Source organism: Chanos chanos, chromosome 5 (assembly GCF_902362185.1).
Source record: "Chanos chanos chromosome 5, fChaCha1.1, whole genome shotgun sequence".
NCBI classification, from domain to species: Eukaryota; Metazoa; Chordata; class Actinopteri; order Gonorynchiformes; family Chanidae; genus Chanos; species Chanos chanos.
In genome coordinates, this window is record NC_044499.1 from 5,723,011 (window position 1) to 5,743,763 (window position 20,753).

Below are 20,753 nucleotides of genomic sequence, written 5' to 3' on the forward strand. Positions count from 1 at the left end.
TGTTCTTGAGCGTCCTCCAAAACACATGAGAGGAGATGTATGTCTTTGCATGACATCACAGAACTGATGAGGTAAAGAGGGTCAGTGGGTTTAATCCTTTTATATTTTTTGTGACTTTATTTCTCGTTCATTATCTTTCATACAGTTTCAGTGGAAAACAAGACAACAAATGATATTGAAGTATTTCAGTATCTCATCAAGTATTTCGTGGCTGCCCCTTTCTCAGCTCCTGGACTAAATTTTCAGTTCATCTCAGATACATTGTCTCCAGGAAGTAATGTTTGGCCTTGATACTTTTTTTTTCTCCCTTCAATGTTGTCTGACAAAAAAAAAGAGAAAAAAAAAAGAAAAGGAAAGATGTCGGAGAATGTAATCAGACAGCGAGGCAGTAGGACTCACGTGGATAGTGCTGCCTGCTTCATAAGTCGACCTTTTTTTTCCCCCATGCTCTCTTAATTAATGAAGAAAAGCGACATAAGCCTCAAGGATGTAAAAAAAAAAAAAAAAAAGGTGCTGTTTTGTTTGATACATATGGAGGTGTTCTGACGTACTTTATTAAAAGATCTGTCACCTGTTTGTAACTGATGTGAATACCAGAATACCAACCTTTGCCCTTTAGTCCTTAACACTTGTAAATATGTGATTATTTCTCAATACCCACCAAAAAGAAAAAAAAAAAAACAGTTGGACAGCTCAAATCCTCTTCACGGAGCAGAACAATAGATTAATCAGCTCTGATTGGTGGTCAAGGTATCTCTTTATGATTTTTTTTCTTTTTCTTTTTCCCGTGTCTGATGAATGCCTCCTTCAATTAGCTTTAGAAAGAAAGACAGGAAGAAGGAGAAGAAGAAAGTGAAGTTAAAGATTTTATGCATGAAGGACTGGACAGAGACTCATATGATTAAAAGCAGAGGAAGGGGATGGGCAGCGCCAATGTGTGTGTACCTATTAAATGGAACTGGATTGACAAGGCACCTGAAGAGCGGATATGTATAGAACCTAATGCTTGTTCGCTCCTGCTGTGTGTGCATGGGTCATTAACTCAGACACCTGTTTAATGAGGGGAGAAGAACGCGCTTAAACTGGATTTTACATCACGCTCAGTGACTGAAAAAAAAAAAAAAAGCCTCTGTTCCACTACAACCCCAACCCCCCCCCCCCCCCCCCAACCCCCCCCTCCCCCCCCCCCCCCCCCCCCCCCAACCCCCCCCCTCCCCCCCCCCCCCCCCCCCAAAACAAAAACCAAGAAAAAAAAACAGGGTCATTTCTTGTGAATTGGACAATACCATTCCATGGCCCGTAATATTGTAAGGCAATTAACTTCTGTTGGCATATCTGTCAGCTTAGGCTAAGTTAATTGTTTAATTAAACATCTTAATCAAAAACTACTCATAGATTACTCAGAGTGAGTTATTATCTCTCAGCGTTTCCTCTGAGGGCCTGTTTCTTTGGCAAATGTCAGTGAGGTGGTGACGTTACCAAGCACTGGCAGCTGAGATTGCTCCACCAGGAAGCTTACGCACACAGGGTCAGACAAACTACCACTCTTTCTGAACTGTTTAACAGTCCTTAAAGACAAAGAAAGACACAGAGAGAGACAGAGAACGAGGGAAAGCGAGAAAGAGAGAGAGAGAGAGAGAGATGGGCTCAGGCAATGGTTGGCAAGAACCTGATATCACAAAATGCCTGGGTATATCCTTAGAGAATCAGTCAGCAGTGAATTTTTAACTTCTGCCCAAACCATTTGGTTCTCTCAGTAACGCACACATTCTACTGCTTAGCTAACAACTGACCGGTAAATAAAGGAAAAGGCCCGGTGGGGACGTTTGATTGACATGTTGAAGAGTGTGAAGTAGAGATCATAAAATAAGTGAGTTTGCAGAGTAAATGACAGATATAATTTGCTTAAGTGTCTCGGGGGCCAGTCCTTTAACAGTGTCTGAACCAGCCAGCATAATGGCCCTCCAAAGAGCACTGGAAGCAAACATGGCTTAGCATATTGACATTCAAAACAGCCAGTGAATAATGGCCACTCACAATACATTGAAAGATCTATGATTTTCAACAGTGCATTTAATTACAGCCACTTCAGTAATCTGATCCAGGACCAGTATCTGGGGAATAAACCATATGTTATTGAGTAAGATCTTGATGTTTTCCATCATATGTATCCCCACACAATTAATGGGCTTTGACTGAACTCCTTGTCGATGCACTGCTGAATATTATCTAAGTGATCATTTCTGAGTGATGATGTGACTCAGAAGAATTGCTTTGTTTGCTTGAGCGTGTGCTTGTGCGTGTGCGTGTGTGTGCGCGCATGTGTGTGTGTGTGTGTGTGTGTGTGTGTGTGTGTGTATGCGTGCGCACGTGCTACTTTGTTGAGCTTAAATCTTCAGAAACGAAGAGATATTTAATTAATGCAAACATAATGCAAACTGTGTATTTTTTTGTTTTTATTTTTATCCTTCCTGGCATTGTAATAAGAGTTCCATTCTTAGCCAAACCAGTCTAAGTTGAAAAAAAGGCTGAGAATTGTATTATCCCAGCACTGAAACCATGTGTACCATGGCACACAATCTCAAAATGCTCAAAACACTCTCCAGCAGTCACTTGTTTTTGGCAAGTCTCTCTCCCTTCCCTCTCTCCACACAGATGAATCCACGCAAACACTTAACCAAACCACAACCTTGAAATGAGGTCCATCCAAGTGCATAATGTATTTTTTCCCATGATTTGAAGAGCAATGATCTTTCCTGCCCTCTCTCCGGCCTCTTTTCAATCATTCCCTTGTGTTGGTGTGTGTGTGTGTGTATGTGTGTGTGTGTGTGTGTGTGCATGTGTGTGTGAGACGAAAACAGCCAGTGATTACTTGTAGAGATTTTCAGTTGAGATATTTGCATATGTGCAGTCAGAAACTATGTACATATGTGCGTGAGTGTGTGTGTGTGCGAGTGTGTGTGTGTGTGTGTGTGTGTGTGAAACAGAGAGAGAGAGAGAGAGAGAGAGAGAGAGAGAGAGAGAGAGAGAGAGAGTTTGCACCATGTGGATAAACAATAACATGTCAACCATATGGGACACATACATGTATCAAGTCTTTAGCGGCAGATATATAATTCCTGTGTCAAGCAAAAAAAATAACCTTTTCACTCAGCTTTTACTCAATTTATTATGTTTATGCAGCAGAAGTAAAAAAAAGAAAAGAAAAAAAAATGTTCACATATTTCCTCACTGAAACATGCTTTTTCCATCCTCATGTGCGGATTATTGATTTTTCAATATCACTAAAAGATGAAAAGTGGGTTTATGGGATTCCCCAGCATGTGAACTCACACCTTTGATTAGATTGATCTGGACTTGTCATAAGCTGTCATCTCTTGACTGGGCTATATCAGGGGCCATTTTTAGGACATATCACCCTCTGCTCTCAGATGCAGTTGACTGTCGCTTCCCTAGAGAATATGGATCTCCTCTTAAATACAACATCAAGCGCAGGCATTAGTCTGAGGGAATATATCTACAGTATATACAGTGTATGTATGTGTGTGTGTGTGTGTATATATAAATATTCATACAAATACACAGTTCTGTATGTGTGTATATGTATACACACACACACACACATATATATATATGAATATGTGTATATATATATATATATATATATATATATATATATAAACAAATATGTAAAGTTATGTGATTATATGAGCCATGCATGTTATTTCATTTAAGCTGTCTCTTCTGAAAAGCGTGTCTTTTGTCTAATGTATATGCTGATCACAAAAAGAAGGGGGGAAAAAAGAGAGAAAAACTCAAATAAAGGCAGTGAATACTAATGCTTAAACACAATCTCTAAGCTGTCTCTTGATGCTTTTAAAGCACACAAATAATAGTGTTAGTTTCCTTGCCGCTAGTCAGACGGCATCGCTTTATGTAAGCTCACCCAAGGCCCACCTGCAAGGGCACGGCAAGCCCTGTGAAGAAAAAGTAAATAAATAAATGAGCTTGAAAAGATAAATCATCCGTCAGCACGGAGAATGGAGGGATGGAGGGCACGAGAGGCGGAGGTATATGATGGATAGGCTGAAAGAGAAGTGTGAAGGTTTGATGACTTGGAGCTGTAGTATGTAAAGCCTTCACTGTTTCTCTCTCTCTCTCCCTCTCACACTTTCTCTCTCTCTCTCTCTCTCTCTCTCTTTTCTCCCGTAAGCATCTTCTGTTTTATCACATTCTCATCCTGCTCATTTCCACGGTGCTTCCTCACCCTCTATCTACGCGGTTTTCTTTACAGGGAAGTGGACGTCTATAGAATGTGTGTGTGTGTGTGTGTGTATGTCAGTATGTGTGTGTGTGTGTGTAAGAGAGAGCGAGAAAATAGCCTTTGGTCTGGAGGGGTTTCACACTCCCTTCTCTGTGCTCCCTTCCTATATTATTAATTAGGTTTCCTTTTGGAGCCACACCATTGCCTCAAACCACACATAGCCCCAGTCAGTGCTCATGAGAGAGGGAGAGAGAGAGAGAGAGAGAGAGAGAGAGACTAAAAGATAGAGGGAGATTTAGAGTGTGGGATATGTAAAGAGAGAGAGAGAGAGAGAGAGAGAGAGAGAGAGAGAGAGTAGAAAACGTGAGGGAAAAAAAATGCAAACGCCTGACTTTGTGTGTGAGTGCATGTGTGTGCATGTGTGTGTGTTGGTATGGTATGACTGTGTGTGGAGCCGGCCAATCAGAATGCCCGCACAGAGCTGCGGCAGGCTGACAGATTTGGGAGCTAGCGGACTGTTCTGAGGTGGAGTGGGAGCAGGGCACACACACACATCCACACACGCACGCACACACACTCACGGGGACTTAGCAGCAGAGATGAAGAGAGAAACCTGGACCATCCCTCTTTATTCCAAAGGTTTGTCGCCTTTTAGGGAGAAACGGAAAAGGTAAGAGTTTACGAAGAGACTTTCTTATCTCTCGCTGGATATCGTCCTCACATCTGGAATGTTTGTTTGGGTGCAGCTGTTAGCCTTGTTTGTGGCAAGCGTTGCCCTGTGAAAGTGTGAGTGAGTGTCTGTGTTGGCGAATGTGATTGTGGATTACGCGAAAAGGTAGGATTAGGGAAGAAAGGAAGCACCTTTCTCATTGATTCTTTGCCTATTAAAAAAAACAAGTCTCTAGAGGACTTCGTCTAGGCGACAATTAATGTTCATAGTATAATCCTCTCAAGGTCTACTTCACTTTCTTCTCAGCTAACACAGAAATAGGCAACTTTCACTCGTAATTACTGTGACCGCTTCATGATTTCATTCCGTGCGGTTTGAGGCAATTTTTAAAAAAGATATTTTGATCTGGGACTCCTGCCTCTAGGGGAGTTGCTTACAGTGATGCTATCTGAGAAAACATTCACCATGTTTGAAATATAGGCTAAGATTTTACTTAGTCACCTAAATGAAAGAAAATACATGTGTTCATATATGTGGGATAAATTTTGGATTTGGGAAGGCTGTATTTCTGTTTGTGACGTGTGGCAACCTCTTAGGTGATTCGTCCAGGCGAGTTAGAGTCGCGCGCTGAACAGACAGCTGCCTCAAAACGGTTATTCGAATGCTCTCGAGCTTCATAAGATCTAGCTGAGAGTTTTAAATGCCATGGGTCCGTAATGCTTTGACTAATCCATTCATGCAGCAGTCATGTCAAGGTGCCAAACACACATAATTAGCTGCCTGGGATCAATCTCCTTACATAGTCAATTCTGTAAAGAACAATCAATCTCACCAACACTTTCTTAGCCTCTGCCCCAGTGGGAAAGAGAGAGAGAGAGAGGGGGGCGGAGAGAGAGAGAGAGAGATTTGCTTGTTTCACTGCCCACTGCCCAAAGTCCTGTACCCACGGAGAGGGAAGTGCGTGAACAGTTAAATCAATGCGAAATCCAGTGACACTGTAAAACAGTGTCCCCCATTTCAAACACCAGAGCACCACAAGCAGTGGTACTGGAGTGTTGTTCAGGGTGAAAAAGAAATAAAGTTTCCCTTACTATGAAAACTGACTTAAGTAACCCCTTGTTATCTATTTGAGAATGGATGATGCCATCTTTATACCAGGTAGCAATGAAGTAGAGAAACCAAAATAAAATGTATGCAAAAGATTGTCACTGCATGGGAATACCTCAGAGCCCTAGTCTAGAGAATGTACTTCTCCATTCCAATTAGCATCTTAATGAACCACACTGAATTCTCATCAGTAGTGCAAATTTGTTTTGAAGACCTCAAGAAATTTGCATAAATTAGCACAAGACACTTTTGCTCTCCAAACGTGGAAAACAAGGACACGTCAATTAGCACCTGGTCTTATCTCTCTTCCTGTATGTGCCTAGTCTTCATTTGTTCAGGCCCTAGCATTTCGTGTCTGTGATTGTTCTATGCGTGGAACATCTTTGTTTTCGGTTTCGGGTCACGTAAACGGAATCCCTTAAGAAGTATATATTAAATAAGCTTAAATGATGGGTTCAGCAATTGACCTGCGCTTTATTCGTTTCAATTCACTTCAGCTCACTAATAAGAGTGTGAATGATATACCGCATCAACCCCGAGACTTGCAGTAACTGCTTGCCCATGTTCAGTTAGCACGAGATGAGGAAAACATATTGTTTAGTGAGCAATAAAACCTGGACCAATGATAACTGGGCCTAGATCTTTTCGGGTGCCACTGCCTTGTGTTTTTTGGTTTACTACATACATGTGGATTGTCTTGTTACTGTGGAATTGTCTGGTTTCTGTGTCAGCTGTATTCAAATGCACAATTTGTGTTATGGTGCTGAGAAAAGAGATTGTTACATGGGAATATATACAGTGTGTGTGTGTGTGTGTGTGTGTGTGTGTGTGTGCACATATATATATATAATGTATCTTATGCTTTTGTATAACCAAGTATCCAAGTGTGCCCCCTGTCTTTGGGTCTAAAAAAAGACACTAAGCAGAAATTTGAGTAAAATGTTACGGCTGATTTTCATGATTATTTTTCTTATTTCAGAAGCCCAGCCCTACTTTGGATTTGCAAGTCAGCTTGTTCACGCCAATCTTATTATTAATGGTCGGCAGAGGTGTGGAGATTTTTTTTTCTGTCTTGCTTTTGGGGGGGTGGGGGGGGGGGGGGGGGGGGTTTCAGCTGACAAAAATATCTTTCAGAGTGAAGCTGAGAACTGAATTTCAATTCCTTCTCTTGCGGAGATTTCCAGTGTATTCATCCATACTACTACCAAGATATAAACAACAGCACATTAATTTTTACTTAACGATTGACAGCAGTGAACCACCCATGGCACAGTTCATCAGAGGTGTTGTGATGTGTGTTATGTGAATATATAGGCAAGTAATTGTAACTTCTACTGCACAAGCTAGACATGAACAGACAGTATGGTCCAGGGTTTCAGCAGTTCCACCAGTGTTTCCCTGATTCGTATGAGTGAGAGTTATTGACCAAGATTCATATCAATATAATATGACACACTCCCATCTCTCTCTTGCTCTCTCTCTCTCTTTCTCTCTCTCTCTCTCCTTTTTGTTTACCACAATCTCATTCTCTAGTGGCTAGAGGGCCATTGTCTGATATTTTTCAACCACATATCAGTTTGATGAATACTCCAGCTCTCCACAACTCAGCCAGGCAAATCTTTAGCACTTTGATTCTGTTCCGCCTCACCAACATAACATGTTTAAAAGAAAGAAAAAAAAAAAAAAAGTATTTAGATGAGAAATAGATATTTTAAGATGCGGGCCACGCTCATTAAAATGACTTCCCTGAGACTGAAACATAATTCTTCACTTGTTCTCAATTAGTGTGTGTCAACTCTTTCTGGGCCCCTCAGTTTGGACTAGCTGGGCTATAATATGGAGAAAACCGATGAAGCGCCAGTATTTTGTGAATCTTTTTTTTTTTTTTTACCTGGTATATTTGAACACAGTGACGTAGGCTATGTAATGAATATATCATAGGCCTTTAGTTCTCATGAAAGTTTCCCCAGGCTATTCTAGGTTTAAATGTTTAACAAGGTGCTGTCTGCTTTGGAAGGAGATCTTGATGAAGTTTGGATAGACATACAGTTTATGAAGGATTAAAGCGGTAAACAGTTAGCGGGGAAGACCGTGTGGTGTCCACCCTTGACTTAAAGTACAGCCTGAAGGACCATGTAGGTGCTTTATATGCAGAACCAAATGACGTCAAAACGCTTTTTGTAAGAAGATGCTGAAGCTAGAACAGAACTGAAAACACTGTGAGACAAATGGTTTCTACTGATTGTCAGTGCTAACTAACTCATCCTTAATCTCTCCAATCTTCTTAAAGGGTATTAGTCTTGTGATCTCTTCACTGATTTTTTTTTCTTTTCTTTTCTTTTTTTTTTTTTCAAAAGACTTTCACATTTGTAGATGGTTATGATATTGGGAAGAAGAATGCTGGCTTATTGAGCGAGTAAAACCATTCTTAGATGAATTGTTAGCTTTGTGCAGGTCTGGTTTTGAACGATGTTTTGTGAGGCTTGGAAGTCCATCAGTAGAAAGGTGACATGTTGTCCAAACAGTAATAGGCTGCTTCATTTCCCGTCAGAAGCTACTTCGGTTGCTGCTGATTGCAGCGTTTTTTATTTGTTTTTGTTTTTGTTTTTCTATTTTTTTTTTTGTAGTTCTTGTTTATTTTTTATTTGTTTTTTGTCTTGATGTCTCAATTGTAATTTCTCAAACAGTTGCATGAAAAAACAAACAACATCAACAAACACATCCACCATCTTGTTTCATTCAGTCTTCCATTGTACGCTACATTGATCATTCTCAAATTATTTATTCATAGGACTTTTTTTTTCTCCTAGACAGGTCTGTTTTCTGACAGGTGCACTGATTTATTTGGGAAGCTGAAAAAAAATGCATCAAAAATGTTCAATTTGTACATGTCAGATCAAAACATTACATATATATATATATATATATATATATATATATATATATATATATACACATAGCTAAATGAATTTATAAAAGCAAATAAATATCAACCTACAGATGTGCAGCAACACCCAGGAGATTAAAATTGTATTAACATGTCATGCTCACATCTCTCTCATAAAGCAGCTGCTCCGTTTTCTCATATCATATTCATCACTCAGTGTGTATGGGCCAAAATATGCATCATCTGTTTTGCTGATCCAAGGAATATCCGATCCATCAGGATCAGTAACTACGAGAGCAACGTCTGTGGTCGTTTTGTTGTTGTTGTTGTTGTTGTTGTTGTTGTTGTTGTCGGTGTTGTTGTTCCTGAGTACCTGAGAATGCAATGATCGGTTAGTTGCCAAGGCATCTGTCGTTATATATGAAAATTACATCATTTGCAGTGAAGAGCCAGTTAAATACAGTTGAATTTGTTTGAGGATTCGCTGAGGACGTGATAATGTCTCTGTGTTAAGGAGAGGTAGTAGAGGAAATTAGGCTACTTGAAGACTTGACCAAGTTTATTACTAACACTTGATATCACAGTGGTCACTTTTCTCAGAGCCTCTAATGTACACCACCACACATCATTGGCAATAAAGTGAAAATTAGATACAGCTCAGTTCTTGCAGAAATTCCTCCAGAGAAACTTTAAGTGGAGTAATGTGGTAAACCGTCCGTGCACGTATTTTTAAATTTTCAGGAATGCAACTGTTATTAAACCACATCAGGGTTCTTCAAACCGTTGACTCATCTTACTGCCTGACCCAGCTAGGTCGGGGTTGTTTTTTTTTTTTTTTCTGGAAATAACCCTTGAATCTCCCTCTGATGAATCAGACCCAGTTAGACCCACGGAGACAGAGAAGATGGAGGGGAGAAGAGTGTTTGTCTGGAGGACAGTAATGTGCAGACAGAATACATTCATCATAAAAAAAAATAAATAAAAAATAAATAAATAAAATAATTTGTCTGGTCTGTCTATCCTTGTGGCCTTGCTCTCATTATAAAGGAGCCTGGCATCACTTCGACTCGAGCTCCGCCATTATGCGTGAGCAGATGTTCCCTTAAAAAATGTATTAGATGTTACCACTTGTTGCCCAACTAGCAATATGACTGATTATTTACGATCCCATTAAAAAGATGCGGACAGCAAGGATACCAAGCCTGTTATGGCCCTCTGTGAGGGAGCTAAAGCAGATTTAAACCTTCTTCACAGCTTTAAACAGGAGCTGTTACTCTACACCGTTTTGTGGAATTAATGTAATCCCAGGCTCTATTACAGTTGTCCCTCTGGTATAAACAATGTTTTATCTCATTTCCTGTCCATACAGATGCTTTGGGTCCACATGCTCTCGTCTGTGGTGATTCTACAGAGGAGATCTTCTGAACAGTGAACTGGTTTTTTTTTTTGTTTTGTTTTTTTTTTTCCCCTCCTTGTCAACGATGTAAATCATCTTGGGGAGTTTCCGCCGTGGAGCTGGATGGCTGGATTTAAAACATGGACTTCTTCGGCACAGCTGTCTGGGCTGGCCTGATCCAAATTTAGTGGAAATCAACCTCTGAGGGTGGCCTGTGGGGTGCACCGCGTGCCCCTGGGGTACATTGGGAGTTCACTCCCTAACTCTTTACCATGAGAGTACCTGGAAGCCCCGCCTGTCTGTGCCCACTGCTGCTGCTGAGTGTCTGTCTCAACCGAAAGAGCAGTGGAGAGAGGCAGCCTCCCTTGTCTGGACCCTCTAAATCCATCCGGAACCAGAACCAAACGGCGTCCCAAGACGGGGATAAGGATGCGCACCATCGGCCCAAGAGGGGGTGGATCTGGAACCAGTTCTTTGTTTTGGAGGAACATATTGGACCAGATCCGCAATACGTGGGGAAGGTAAGGGTTGTGTTTACGATGCCTACCCCTTTGGCTGTTTACTGTCTCACCATATGTGCTTGTGTGTGTGTGTGTGTGTGTGTGTGCACGTGTGTGTGTGTGTGCGTGCGTGGAGGAGCCTGATGGAGCAAATCTCTGAAGAAGTGAGCATATGGAGCTGTTGTGACTTTTCTAAATCCCAAGGAAAGAGAGATTCGTTTTTCTTTTTTTTTTGGTTCAGACATTTTCACAAGTTGTTTACTTCAGGAACATTGTACCAGGAGCATTGCACCTGAGCGTCTTCTTTGAATGAAATTTTAGAAGTGTAGGTCGAAAACCGCTTGGAGTTACTTCGATATGCTGCCTTCGTTCACTTTCCTGCTCTTACTATTAATCAGTGTTATGAGTTTCTGTATTTTATACATAATCATGGGTAACGCTTTACTTTACGTGTTGTGTAACTAAAATGAACTTAATGCCCTTGTGAACACGACCAAACTGAGTTGCTAACATGTAAACAAAGTGTGTATTTACTTTGTTCATGTTACGTAAGCCTTTAACAAACATGTTTTTGAACATTCAGTCTCAGTTTTGTTCCAGTCACCAATAGAGTAGTAGATTTGTTCACCCTTTTTTTCTTTTAGGAGTTATTGTAAACTGGGTGTCGTCCTTGGATTCCCAGTAATTTACCTCCTCAAGAATTTCCTAAGAGGAATTGTTCATGAACGTTCCAAAATTCACGGTCAAAATTAAGCTTCATTTGATTCCAGTGCTTCACTAGTGCCTGTTCAGCATTGTTTGTATCTGAAGAACTGATTAACCATTTCTGGTGTCTCTGCTGTGGAGTGGAAACTGATCATCGTTTGCAGCTGCTGAGCATTATTTCATGACAAAGGACTGAAGAATGGAGGATAGCCCTACAAAAAAAAAAAAAAAAAAAAAGCGATTGTAGTTTACAGGATCTTCATATTATCCTTCACGACTGTTTTTTACTGTTTTTCTTTTTCCAAGTCTGTGAAAGGCCTTACTATGTTTGATCTATTTATCTCATTTTACTAATACTTTTCCTCTTCTGAAAAGGGAAACGGCACAGAATGTGGTCGTTGCAGGCTGTGTTCCGGACGTTTTCCTGTTAAACTGTTTTCAGAATGGTTGTTCCACCGCTAGATCTAATCCAGCGCTTTGAGAATTTCGGTTAGCAGATTCTCTTTCCGCCAAGTCCTCAGATTAGCTCCTCGCAGATTCACTGCACGTCCTTCCTTCCTTCTTTATTTGTTTATTTATTTATTTATTTATTTTGTGGGTTGGAGGTTGTCAGAACTCCTACTGTGATTCACGGTAAAATGAGTGTACGACAAGAGAACACACTGATGCAGAACTGCAGTTTATTTAACGTTCGCGTTCCTTCCAGCGCACACATGCGACTCCGTTCAGGGGAGCAAGTCACATCTGAAGTGACAGTCTGTAACTCACAGATTGGGCCTTGTGCCTCATTGTCTGACACTCGAGAGACTCAACACCAATTTCAAGACGCTTCGAAGCTGTCATGGCAGTGTAGAAAACAAACAAATAAATATGAATAAAAAACAAACAAACAACAACAACAGCAAAACATGCATAGTAAGAGCAGTTTTGTTAATGGATAAACTATAAAAATGATCAAATTTTAAGGGCTACCAAACTTGAAGCATGCTCACAGTCAGGTAGCTGTCAATTTAATTCTCAGTTCAGTTTCATTTGTGTAGTGCCTCTTACAATGGACATTGTTACAAAGCAGTTTTAAAAGATATTGGCCCTGACACGCCCTCACCCCGCCCCCCTCCTCTTTTTTTTTTGTTAAGGCAAATTACAACTGTCAATAAAAGAAATATGTCTTTCATTCTCTCTCTCTCTCTCTCTCTCTCTCTCTCTCTCTCTCTCTCTCTCTATCTTGCTTTTAAGCAGATATGCCTTAGAAGTATTCCATTTAGTTTGTAGTTTTTTTTTATTTATATGAGAGAGAAATATTCAAACTCATATTGCTGCAGTGGAGGGAATAAGTTCAGTTAGCTTCACAGTTTTCATTTCCTTTAACTGCTGAGACGGATGACACGTCCCAGTGAAAGTGAATATATTAAAACTGTAACATATTCAGTGACCATATATATCGTCTTTACAGTAACCATGCTCCTCTGCTGTGTTTGTTACCATGAGCTCTGGGGAAACACACACACACACACACACACACACACATCTCCTCAGCGTTAGTAATGGTGATGTATTTTCATAATCATAACACTTTAAAACTCAAACAAAGTCCTGTGAGAGGACAGACCGGCCCAGCAATCATTTAAAGAAATTAAGATGGGTAGTCCAAAAGAATTCTTATGGATCTAAAAATGGTCACTTAACCTGGATGCAGGTTCATTATCAGACACATATTTCATGTGCTGAGAGATTCTTTTTACTTCTGTTGGTTTTTGCTTCAAATTAACATTTAACTTAACATTAACTGAGGTCTCATAGATAGATTGCCCTGTCTCTGAAATCTGCAATCTTTTCAGGCCAGTCATTTTAAAGCTTACTCGTCTGAACCAGTCAGTGCACTCTTTGGTTTTCAGTTGTGGTTCCTTCTTGGTAGATTTGTAACAGTACACAAAATTCATGGGAAGGTATGGGAAAAAAACCCCAAAAAACTTGGGAAATTTAAATGCACTGGAAGACATACAATGTTTGTCTGTCCTTTGCAGATGTGAATTTTTTGGGGGGCATTAACAGTTTTGAAATAACGTTTGGAGTATGCACTGATATTGCGTGTGTATGTGTGTGTGGTGGATGGTGTTTGCGTGTCACGCTGGTGGAGTGGTGCAGGACCCAAGCACAAGACACGAAGATTGTAGTGACAAAAAGGAGGACTTTACTTGCAAACTGAAGATAAAAATGCAGGTGCAAACAGAATCAAAACCCAGTAACAAAAAGGTGCAGCCTAAGAGTGTGCACAAACACAAACAACCATAGACAAAGGACAGGTGAAACACAAGGGCTTAAATACAAGAGGAAAGCTAAACAGGGCAAACATGATTGGATAAACTTAATAAGGGGGGAACGAGGTTAATAAATGCAACAGACAGGATCAGGTGAGGGGTGGAAACACACAAGGAACAGGAGCACAAGACATTTCAAACTAAAAGTCCAAAGATAAGGTGCAGGCAGTGACATTGCGGTAGTGATGTGGTGTTTGGTTATCATCTGGCCTTCTGTCTGGATGATTTGTTACTACATTTTAAGTATTCCAAATTTGCTCATAAATTTGCTTTTATTGCCATTCAAATTAATACTGACTTCTGTATTATCTATCTTGAAAATTATAATCACAAACAAGATTAATAAAACAATGTGTTTACTCTTTTATACATAGCCATTAAATAAAATTGGAGGAGTGTGAGTTGTAGAAAGTGTAAGAACTGGCAAAATGATTTTAAAAGCCTGTACATTGTACTGCTCTTTATATTTCAGCTACATTTAGCCTTTTAACTATCCTGGCAATATCACCTAGTGTTGGTCAAACTCATTAATGTCACTTAAGTAAGGCTGTAGCCAGCACATAGGTTGACTAAACTCAGTATCTGTTGATCAGAGTGTTTTACAAGTGTACAGGGAACATGACCGTAAACTGTTCAATTAGCAAGCAAACTGTTCCATTAAGAAGCTCGCTAAATACTCTCTTAAGGTGCCTGTCAGGCTAATTTGGAAGGCTTGCTAACTTACAAAGCCCTCCACAAATGAAGCATATGAGCTTAAGTTAGCTTTGGGTGTCTGGAGCAGTTAAATCCAGCTTTTAGATCAGTCGATCGCTCAGCCATACTGCATGCACACAAAACTTACCCAGACAATGAGTGCAATGGTAATTATAACATGGGGATAAACATAACCAAACAGCCTGTGGTATTGGCAGCCTATTCTATTTCATTTCTCTGAATAATTAATGGTGGACAATTCGCCTCGCTCTATGGTCGGTAGGTGGGCTGGTTTGTCAATATTAGAAACTGCAATTGCTCAGACCAAATCCACAATGGATGTGAAGACAGTAGAGACATAGAAACAAACTATTAAAAGTATGAAGTACATATAAACAAACAACAATCGAACAAACAAATAAATAAGTGGTGGTAAAGCCTTGTAAATGCTGAAAAGGTGTTGATTTATCCTCAGTAAGTCTCTAGTTGTTGTCTCTTGCTAATTGAGAGATATACAGGTCATCCATCTGGTCTGTTTCATCAGTCCTTAAGTCTGTCAGAAAAGCAATATTCACTGCTCTTTGTGTGACTAATCAAGCCACTGTCTTCATAGGTAAATGCCATGTTCATCCTGTGATAGCAAACATCCTACATAAACACCTAATACACCTATTCATACACTTAACTAAATCTGGAAGAGTAAGAAAGAATGGAAAGATGGAAATGGAAAATGGAAAGATGCCATAATTGAAAAATCTTTGCAATTTCTTTGTTTGATCAACTGCAGTTGCTAACATGTGTAAATATATATAGATAGATAGGTAGATAGATAGATACATACATACAGACACACACACACACACACACACACAATCGGACAGAATCCAGGAAAGTGGCTGTAGCACCATCTCAGATTTTGTTCAGAGTTTGTCTATATAATGAATGGGTCCCATTCATTATATAGACAAGGCCTGTAAAATACTTTTGTTCAATTCCAATGTTTTATATTTTTTTGGCCCTTTTTTTTCATTTTTACACTCTCAAAAACGCCTTATCTGAGAAGCCATGTTTGAGCATTAATATCTTGAAAAGTGTTATTCCCAGCCTCACCAAACTTTGTAGGATGGAAGACAAACATGTTCTCAGTACGACTGAGTCATTAAAAGGTTGTACTGCATGCCTATTGATTTTCTATAGATTTGGGGGGGAAAAAGACAAAACTCCTCAACGAGGGTGATATTGAGGGTACTACAAACCCACATTTTTGCACCCAAATGGTATCAAATAATGGTATCATTATTTTTTCTCCAAATACAATCTTTCATTAATTTTGAGGCAATATTTCAGGTCTCCACCACTAATGAACATGAAGTTAAGAATAAAACAAGGCAGGGTAGCATTTTTCTGTCATTTTCATAGGACCAAAATGGTGTGTTGGGTAGCTAGTAGGAACATGAAAATGTATGTGGAAATAGCTTAATGTGTGGTCATTCAGTGTACAAAGTGCCAATGTCCTTCCATTTTCCCTTCATAGATAAATACACATAGTTAAAGGCATAGTTTTGACTCTTGAAAAAAAATATCCATGATGAAAAAGCTTATTATCTCTACGTATGTGTGTTCCAGCCTCTGAAATATTGACTGAAGTAAAGAAAAACATGTTTTCTATAGGTTCATTTTGCTATAGGTCATTAATGCAAGCTATATTCTTGACTGTCAGGGCCTCATTATAGAAAAAGGCATTAACTCTCATAGATGCTATATTCAATGGTGTGGTTAAATGTTATATCCCATATTTAAAAAAAAGAATAAGATACTCAATAATAACAATGACTTTATTGAAAATGATGTGCAAAGCAGCAAATTACGTACTAGAAACTGCGAGTGATGTAATAACAGGTCATAATAGCTTGAACAACAGGACTGAATTGATTACATGCTTCAGGTTTTCTCGATGAGTGGAATCCCTATGTTCCATTATTCACTGATTCATGGAGATACTGAGGCAAAAAAAAAAAAATGTAATCTGGAAATGGACTTTTTTTGCTTGCCATATGTAAAATATTTCTCAAATATGTCTATTTTTGTATGAAGGAAAAACAGAAGGACAGTGGCATTTTGAACCATACGTCAAGATATTTCCATGTACATTTTTATGTTCCTACTATCTACCCCACATACCTGTGAAAATGACCAAAATATCCTACCACACCTTGTTTTATTCCTAATATCTTCATGTCTGTTGGTGGTAGAGACCTGAAATATTAGCACAAAATTTAGAAAAAGATTGTATTTGCAGAGAAATCAATAATTGATATCATATAGGTTCAAAAATATGGGTTTGTAGTACCCTCAATGTCACTCTTGTTTAGGAATTCTGTGGGTTTTTTTCCAAATCTAGGGCCTTATAAAATAAAATGGCATACAGTACAGGCTTTTAATGGTTTCAGCATACATAAAACATGTTTGTCTTCCATCCTACAACGTCTGGTGAGGCAAGGAACAATACTTGTCAAGATATTAATGCCCAAACATGGCTTCTCATATAAGGCGTTTTTGAGGTTATGAGAATATAATATCAAGGGCTGAAAAAATATGAAAACATAGGATTTGAACAGAAACATTTTCACAGGCCTTTTGGACCCATTCATGATACAGACAAGGTTTGAACAAAATCTGAGATGGAGCTGCAACAACCTAATCTGATTTGACACAGAATGACCTATATATATATATATATATATATATATATATATATATATATATATGACCTGTTTGTGTCAAAGCAAAATGCTGTGGACACTGTGTCTATATGGTAAGGTGAAGGTTAAACCATAGACAGTTCAGTGTGTGGAGTAATGACAGACTAGCTGTTGACACTTTACAATCGCCATTCTCCAAACACTGAGCCCGTGTTTGACATATTTTTAAACAGCTTAACTTACAGTCAAATTAACACCTCCTCAGTGCCTCCTCACCAGCAAACAAAAACACACTCATTCAGTCCTTGTTGTTTTGTTTTTTCAAGCTTGTCAGACGCTAACATATTTTCTTACCCTTAAGGATGAGCTTAGACGTATATGTTTCCAATACACGTTGAGATTAGTTCATTGAAAAAAAGAAGAAAAAAAGTAACCCAAGTGCCCCCCCCCCCCCCCCAAATTTCTGCATTGAACAGTAAAATTAGGGCAAAAGAATCAATCTCAATCCCTCAATTTACTGTAAGGGTTTCTAGTAGCTATATAGACAGTCTACACAGAAAAAAAACATCATTACATATGGGGAAAAAAAAATAATTACAGCCTCTGCAGAGCGTGTGCACACATTCATGTTTGTTAACTAGAGAGCCAAATACGAATTTCTCACATGGGTGTAAAGCTTCAAACTGACATGTGCTATTATGTTTCTAATGGCAATGGGTGTTTGAGCAAGGTGTTTCCTTCTCTAAAAGTGCAGTGAAATGTGTGTAATTATGTCTGTTTAATTACGTTTGTGTAATATGTATTTGTCAACTGTGGTTACTTGCACAAGGCTTTTCCATTCTCCAACCCCTAACAGTATTTACCGACGTGTAATGTCAATTTATTAGACCGAAATGGGTGGAATTTATGCGAGAGATTATGCTGCAATTCCAAACTAAATATACTGAAAATGGTTTTTGAATGAAGAACGTTAGTGATTCTATACCATGCCACTTGATTACCCCCCCCCCCCCCCCCCCAAAGAATGTTCCATCTGTAAGCTGTCCGTGATGCAATCAGTTTTGGATTACAATTTTCATAAATTTGACATTGCAATGAATAAACATTACAGACTTTAAAGTGCTGATTTACACATGAATTAATGAGGAATTGTTTTAAATACCAAGGATTGCAACAAATGTATATATTTTATTTCACATACACCGAGAACGGGATAGACAGAACAGAGGTAATGGTAGTATCGAGGGCACCTGTTGTTATAGACATCATGACTTAGATGGACAATGAATGAACGGATGAATGAATGAATGAGTCCTATATCTACCTTAGCATTTCTACAGCTGTAATTAATTAATTATTACTGAGATGTTAATTATTAATGAATCATGTCTACCAACAAAGCGGTTTTGTTATACTTACACTGTTCGAGTGACACGACTAAAACTGGTAATCATGGGGTAGGTTTTGAAACATTCATGGTGTGGGAATTTGTTAACACTGGGAATGTGTAATTCCGAATTGTGAGCTAGAGAATAATGTTACACCTTCTTTTTCACTTTTTGTAAAATAAGGAGACAGACAAAATATCCAAAATGAAGGGAGTACATGAGTCCACATGAGACAGCGCTCTAGACATGGGGGCAGAAAGTGTCTTGGTTGTTCAGTAGGTAGGTCAGAAGGTAGTCAAGAGTGTAAATGGGACTCTCCTGTCCACCTGGGTACCACTCCATTTCACAGCTCCATCTAAAGCTGTCCAACTGATTTCAATAAGGAGGAGCAGCTCCTCTTTTCAACTCATGACTGAGACAGAAATGGGCTAGGACTGTGAGTCTGGCTCCATCACTCCCCTCACCCGTTTTTTTTTTTTTTTACACTTTCTCCAGTTGAGTCCCCATTCATCCCCCCCCTCCACTCCCTCCTTATCCCTCTCTCCCTCTTTTCTTCCATCTTACCACACTTCACTAGTCAGACAGAAAAAAAACTAAGTGGGGGGGGGGGGGGGGGTCTGTGCCCAGACAGACCTGTCCTACTAAAAATCACAGTCTGACCTCCATTAGGGCCAGATGAAGGAGTAAACTATGTCACTTTGAGAAACAGAAAAGATATTACCAAGGGAACCAGTTTTATGGGTCATCATTTTCGGTTGCTCATCGCTGGTCCCCACAAAACACAGTCCAGTAATGGCCCCTCACACACAGCCTTTTATCCAAGCTATGACTGCTCTAATGATGTACTATAGATTTGTGCTTAGAATTTTTTCATTGACACTTTCTAAATTGTTATATAATATTTTATTGATGACAGTAAATGAATACTGGTATGACTGTTAGTGATAGTGTCTTTGTGTTTAAGAGTTTAGTCTGTTAAGACCCATGTTGAGGGTATACTCTATATTTCATTACTTCATGGACACTAACTACCAAAAGAAAAAAAAAAAGAAGAAGAAGAAGAAATTAGCTTGGGACCAATCATTGTTTATCTGTGTGTAAACTCACTAATATCTAGGAAATCAGAGGTAAGTTGCAATATCTTAACATCAAAGAGTTCTACACCTCACATCTGTTTCACATTAATTAAGAATAGATCACCGATTTGATAGATGGTAAAACACATCAAAGGAAGTTTGAAATTGTGTCTGTTCCTGGAGATTGTATATCATTTTCTACTGGAGAGGGGGAAAAAAAAAGTGCTGAGAATGTTATAATGATGAAAATTCCAGCGTGGACTTCCGAGTCCTGGATAACTGTAAAACAGATTGTACTTCTCTGGAATGTTAAAAGAAAAAAAAAAAAGAGAAAGATGTAACGGCGATTTACGATTGAATAAGTTCGTAGGCTGAGATTTCTCTTTTTTTTTTTTTTTTTCCGTTCATGGGTGCAGTAGCACTAAGACTCTGTGGAGGTTTGAATTGGCAGCTCATTGATTCTTCTCCATCACCCAGACCACCAGAGCATACATCAAACATCCATTCCTAACACTGGTTTATTGATTCCTTTAATATTTTCAAACCAGTCCAGTGAAACCTTTCTCTTTCACTCCCCCTGTCAAAAAAAAAAAAAAGATAAAAAAAAAATAAAAGACAACGATTCACGCAGTGTATATTTTGCTTCTGTTCAGCAAAAAAAATATCTTATTTTATGCATTTGCTATTTGCTCTCTGCAAACATTCCCTCTTTCATTTGTTCCCTGCGGTGGTAAGGTGTTTGCACACACACATGCACACGCACACGCACACACACACACACTCGCACGCACAGTGTTGCATTCTAAAACACAGGAGGGCAGCACAAATCTTTTGGCTGTAACATAGTTTTCTTTCAGTCACTTGATCCTCCCTAATCTCCCTAGTTACAAACTGATACCATACACACACACACACACACACACACAGAGAGAGAGAGCAGTGTACAGGCTGGAGGTGAGTGTCTTTGATGGATGAATGAGGGTGTGTATGTGTGCTAACATGGGGGTGGAGATGAGAGAGGACAGTGGATCACTACTGATGGTTATC

General features: G+C 39.3%; 1 protein-coding gene across 1 annotated transcript in view; it reads left to right on the plus strand.

Moving 5' to 3' along the window:
- Positions 1-4,814: 4,814 nt before the first annotated feature.
- cdh18a (cadherin 18, type 2a) overlaps positions 4,815-20,753 on the plus strand; it is a 44,783-nt gene continuing 28,844 nt past the window's right edge. The window contains exons 1-2 of the mRNA XM_030773098.1: positions 4,815-4,934; positions 10,298-10,845. Of these exons, the coding sequence (XP_030628958.1) occupies positions 10,597-10,845 (249 nt within the window). The 5' untranslated portion in view covers positions 4,815-4,934; positions 10,298-10,596. The remainder of the gene's footprint in view (positions 4,935-10,297; positions 10,846-20,753) is intronic.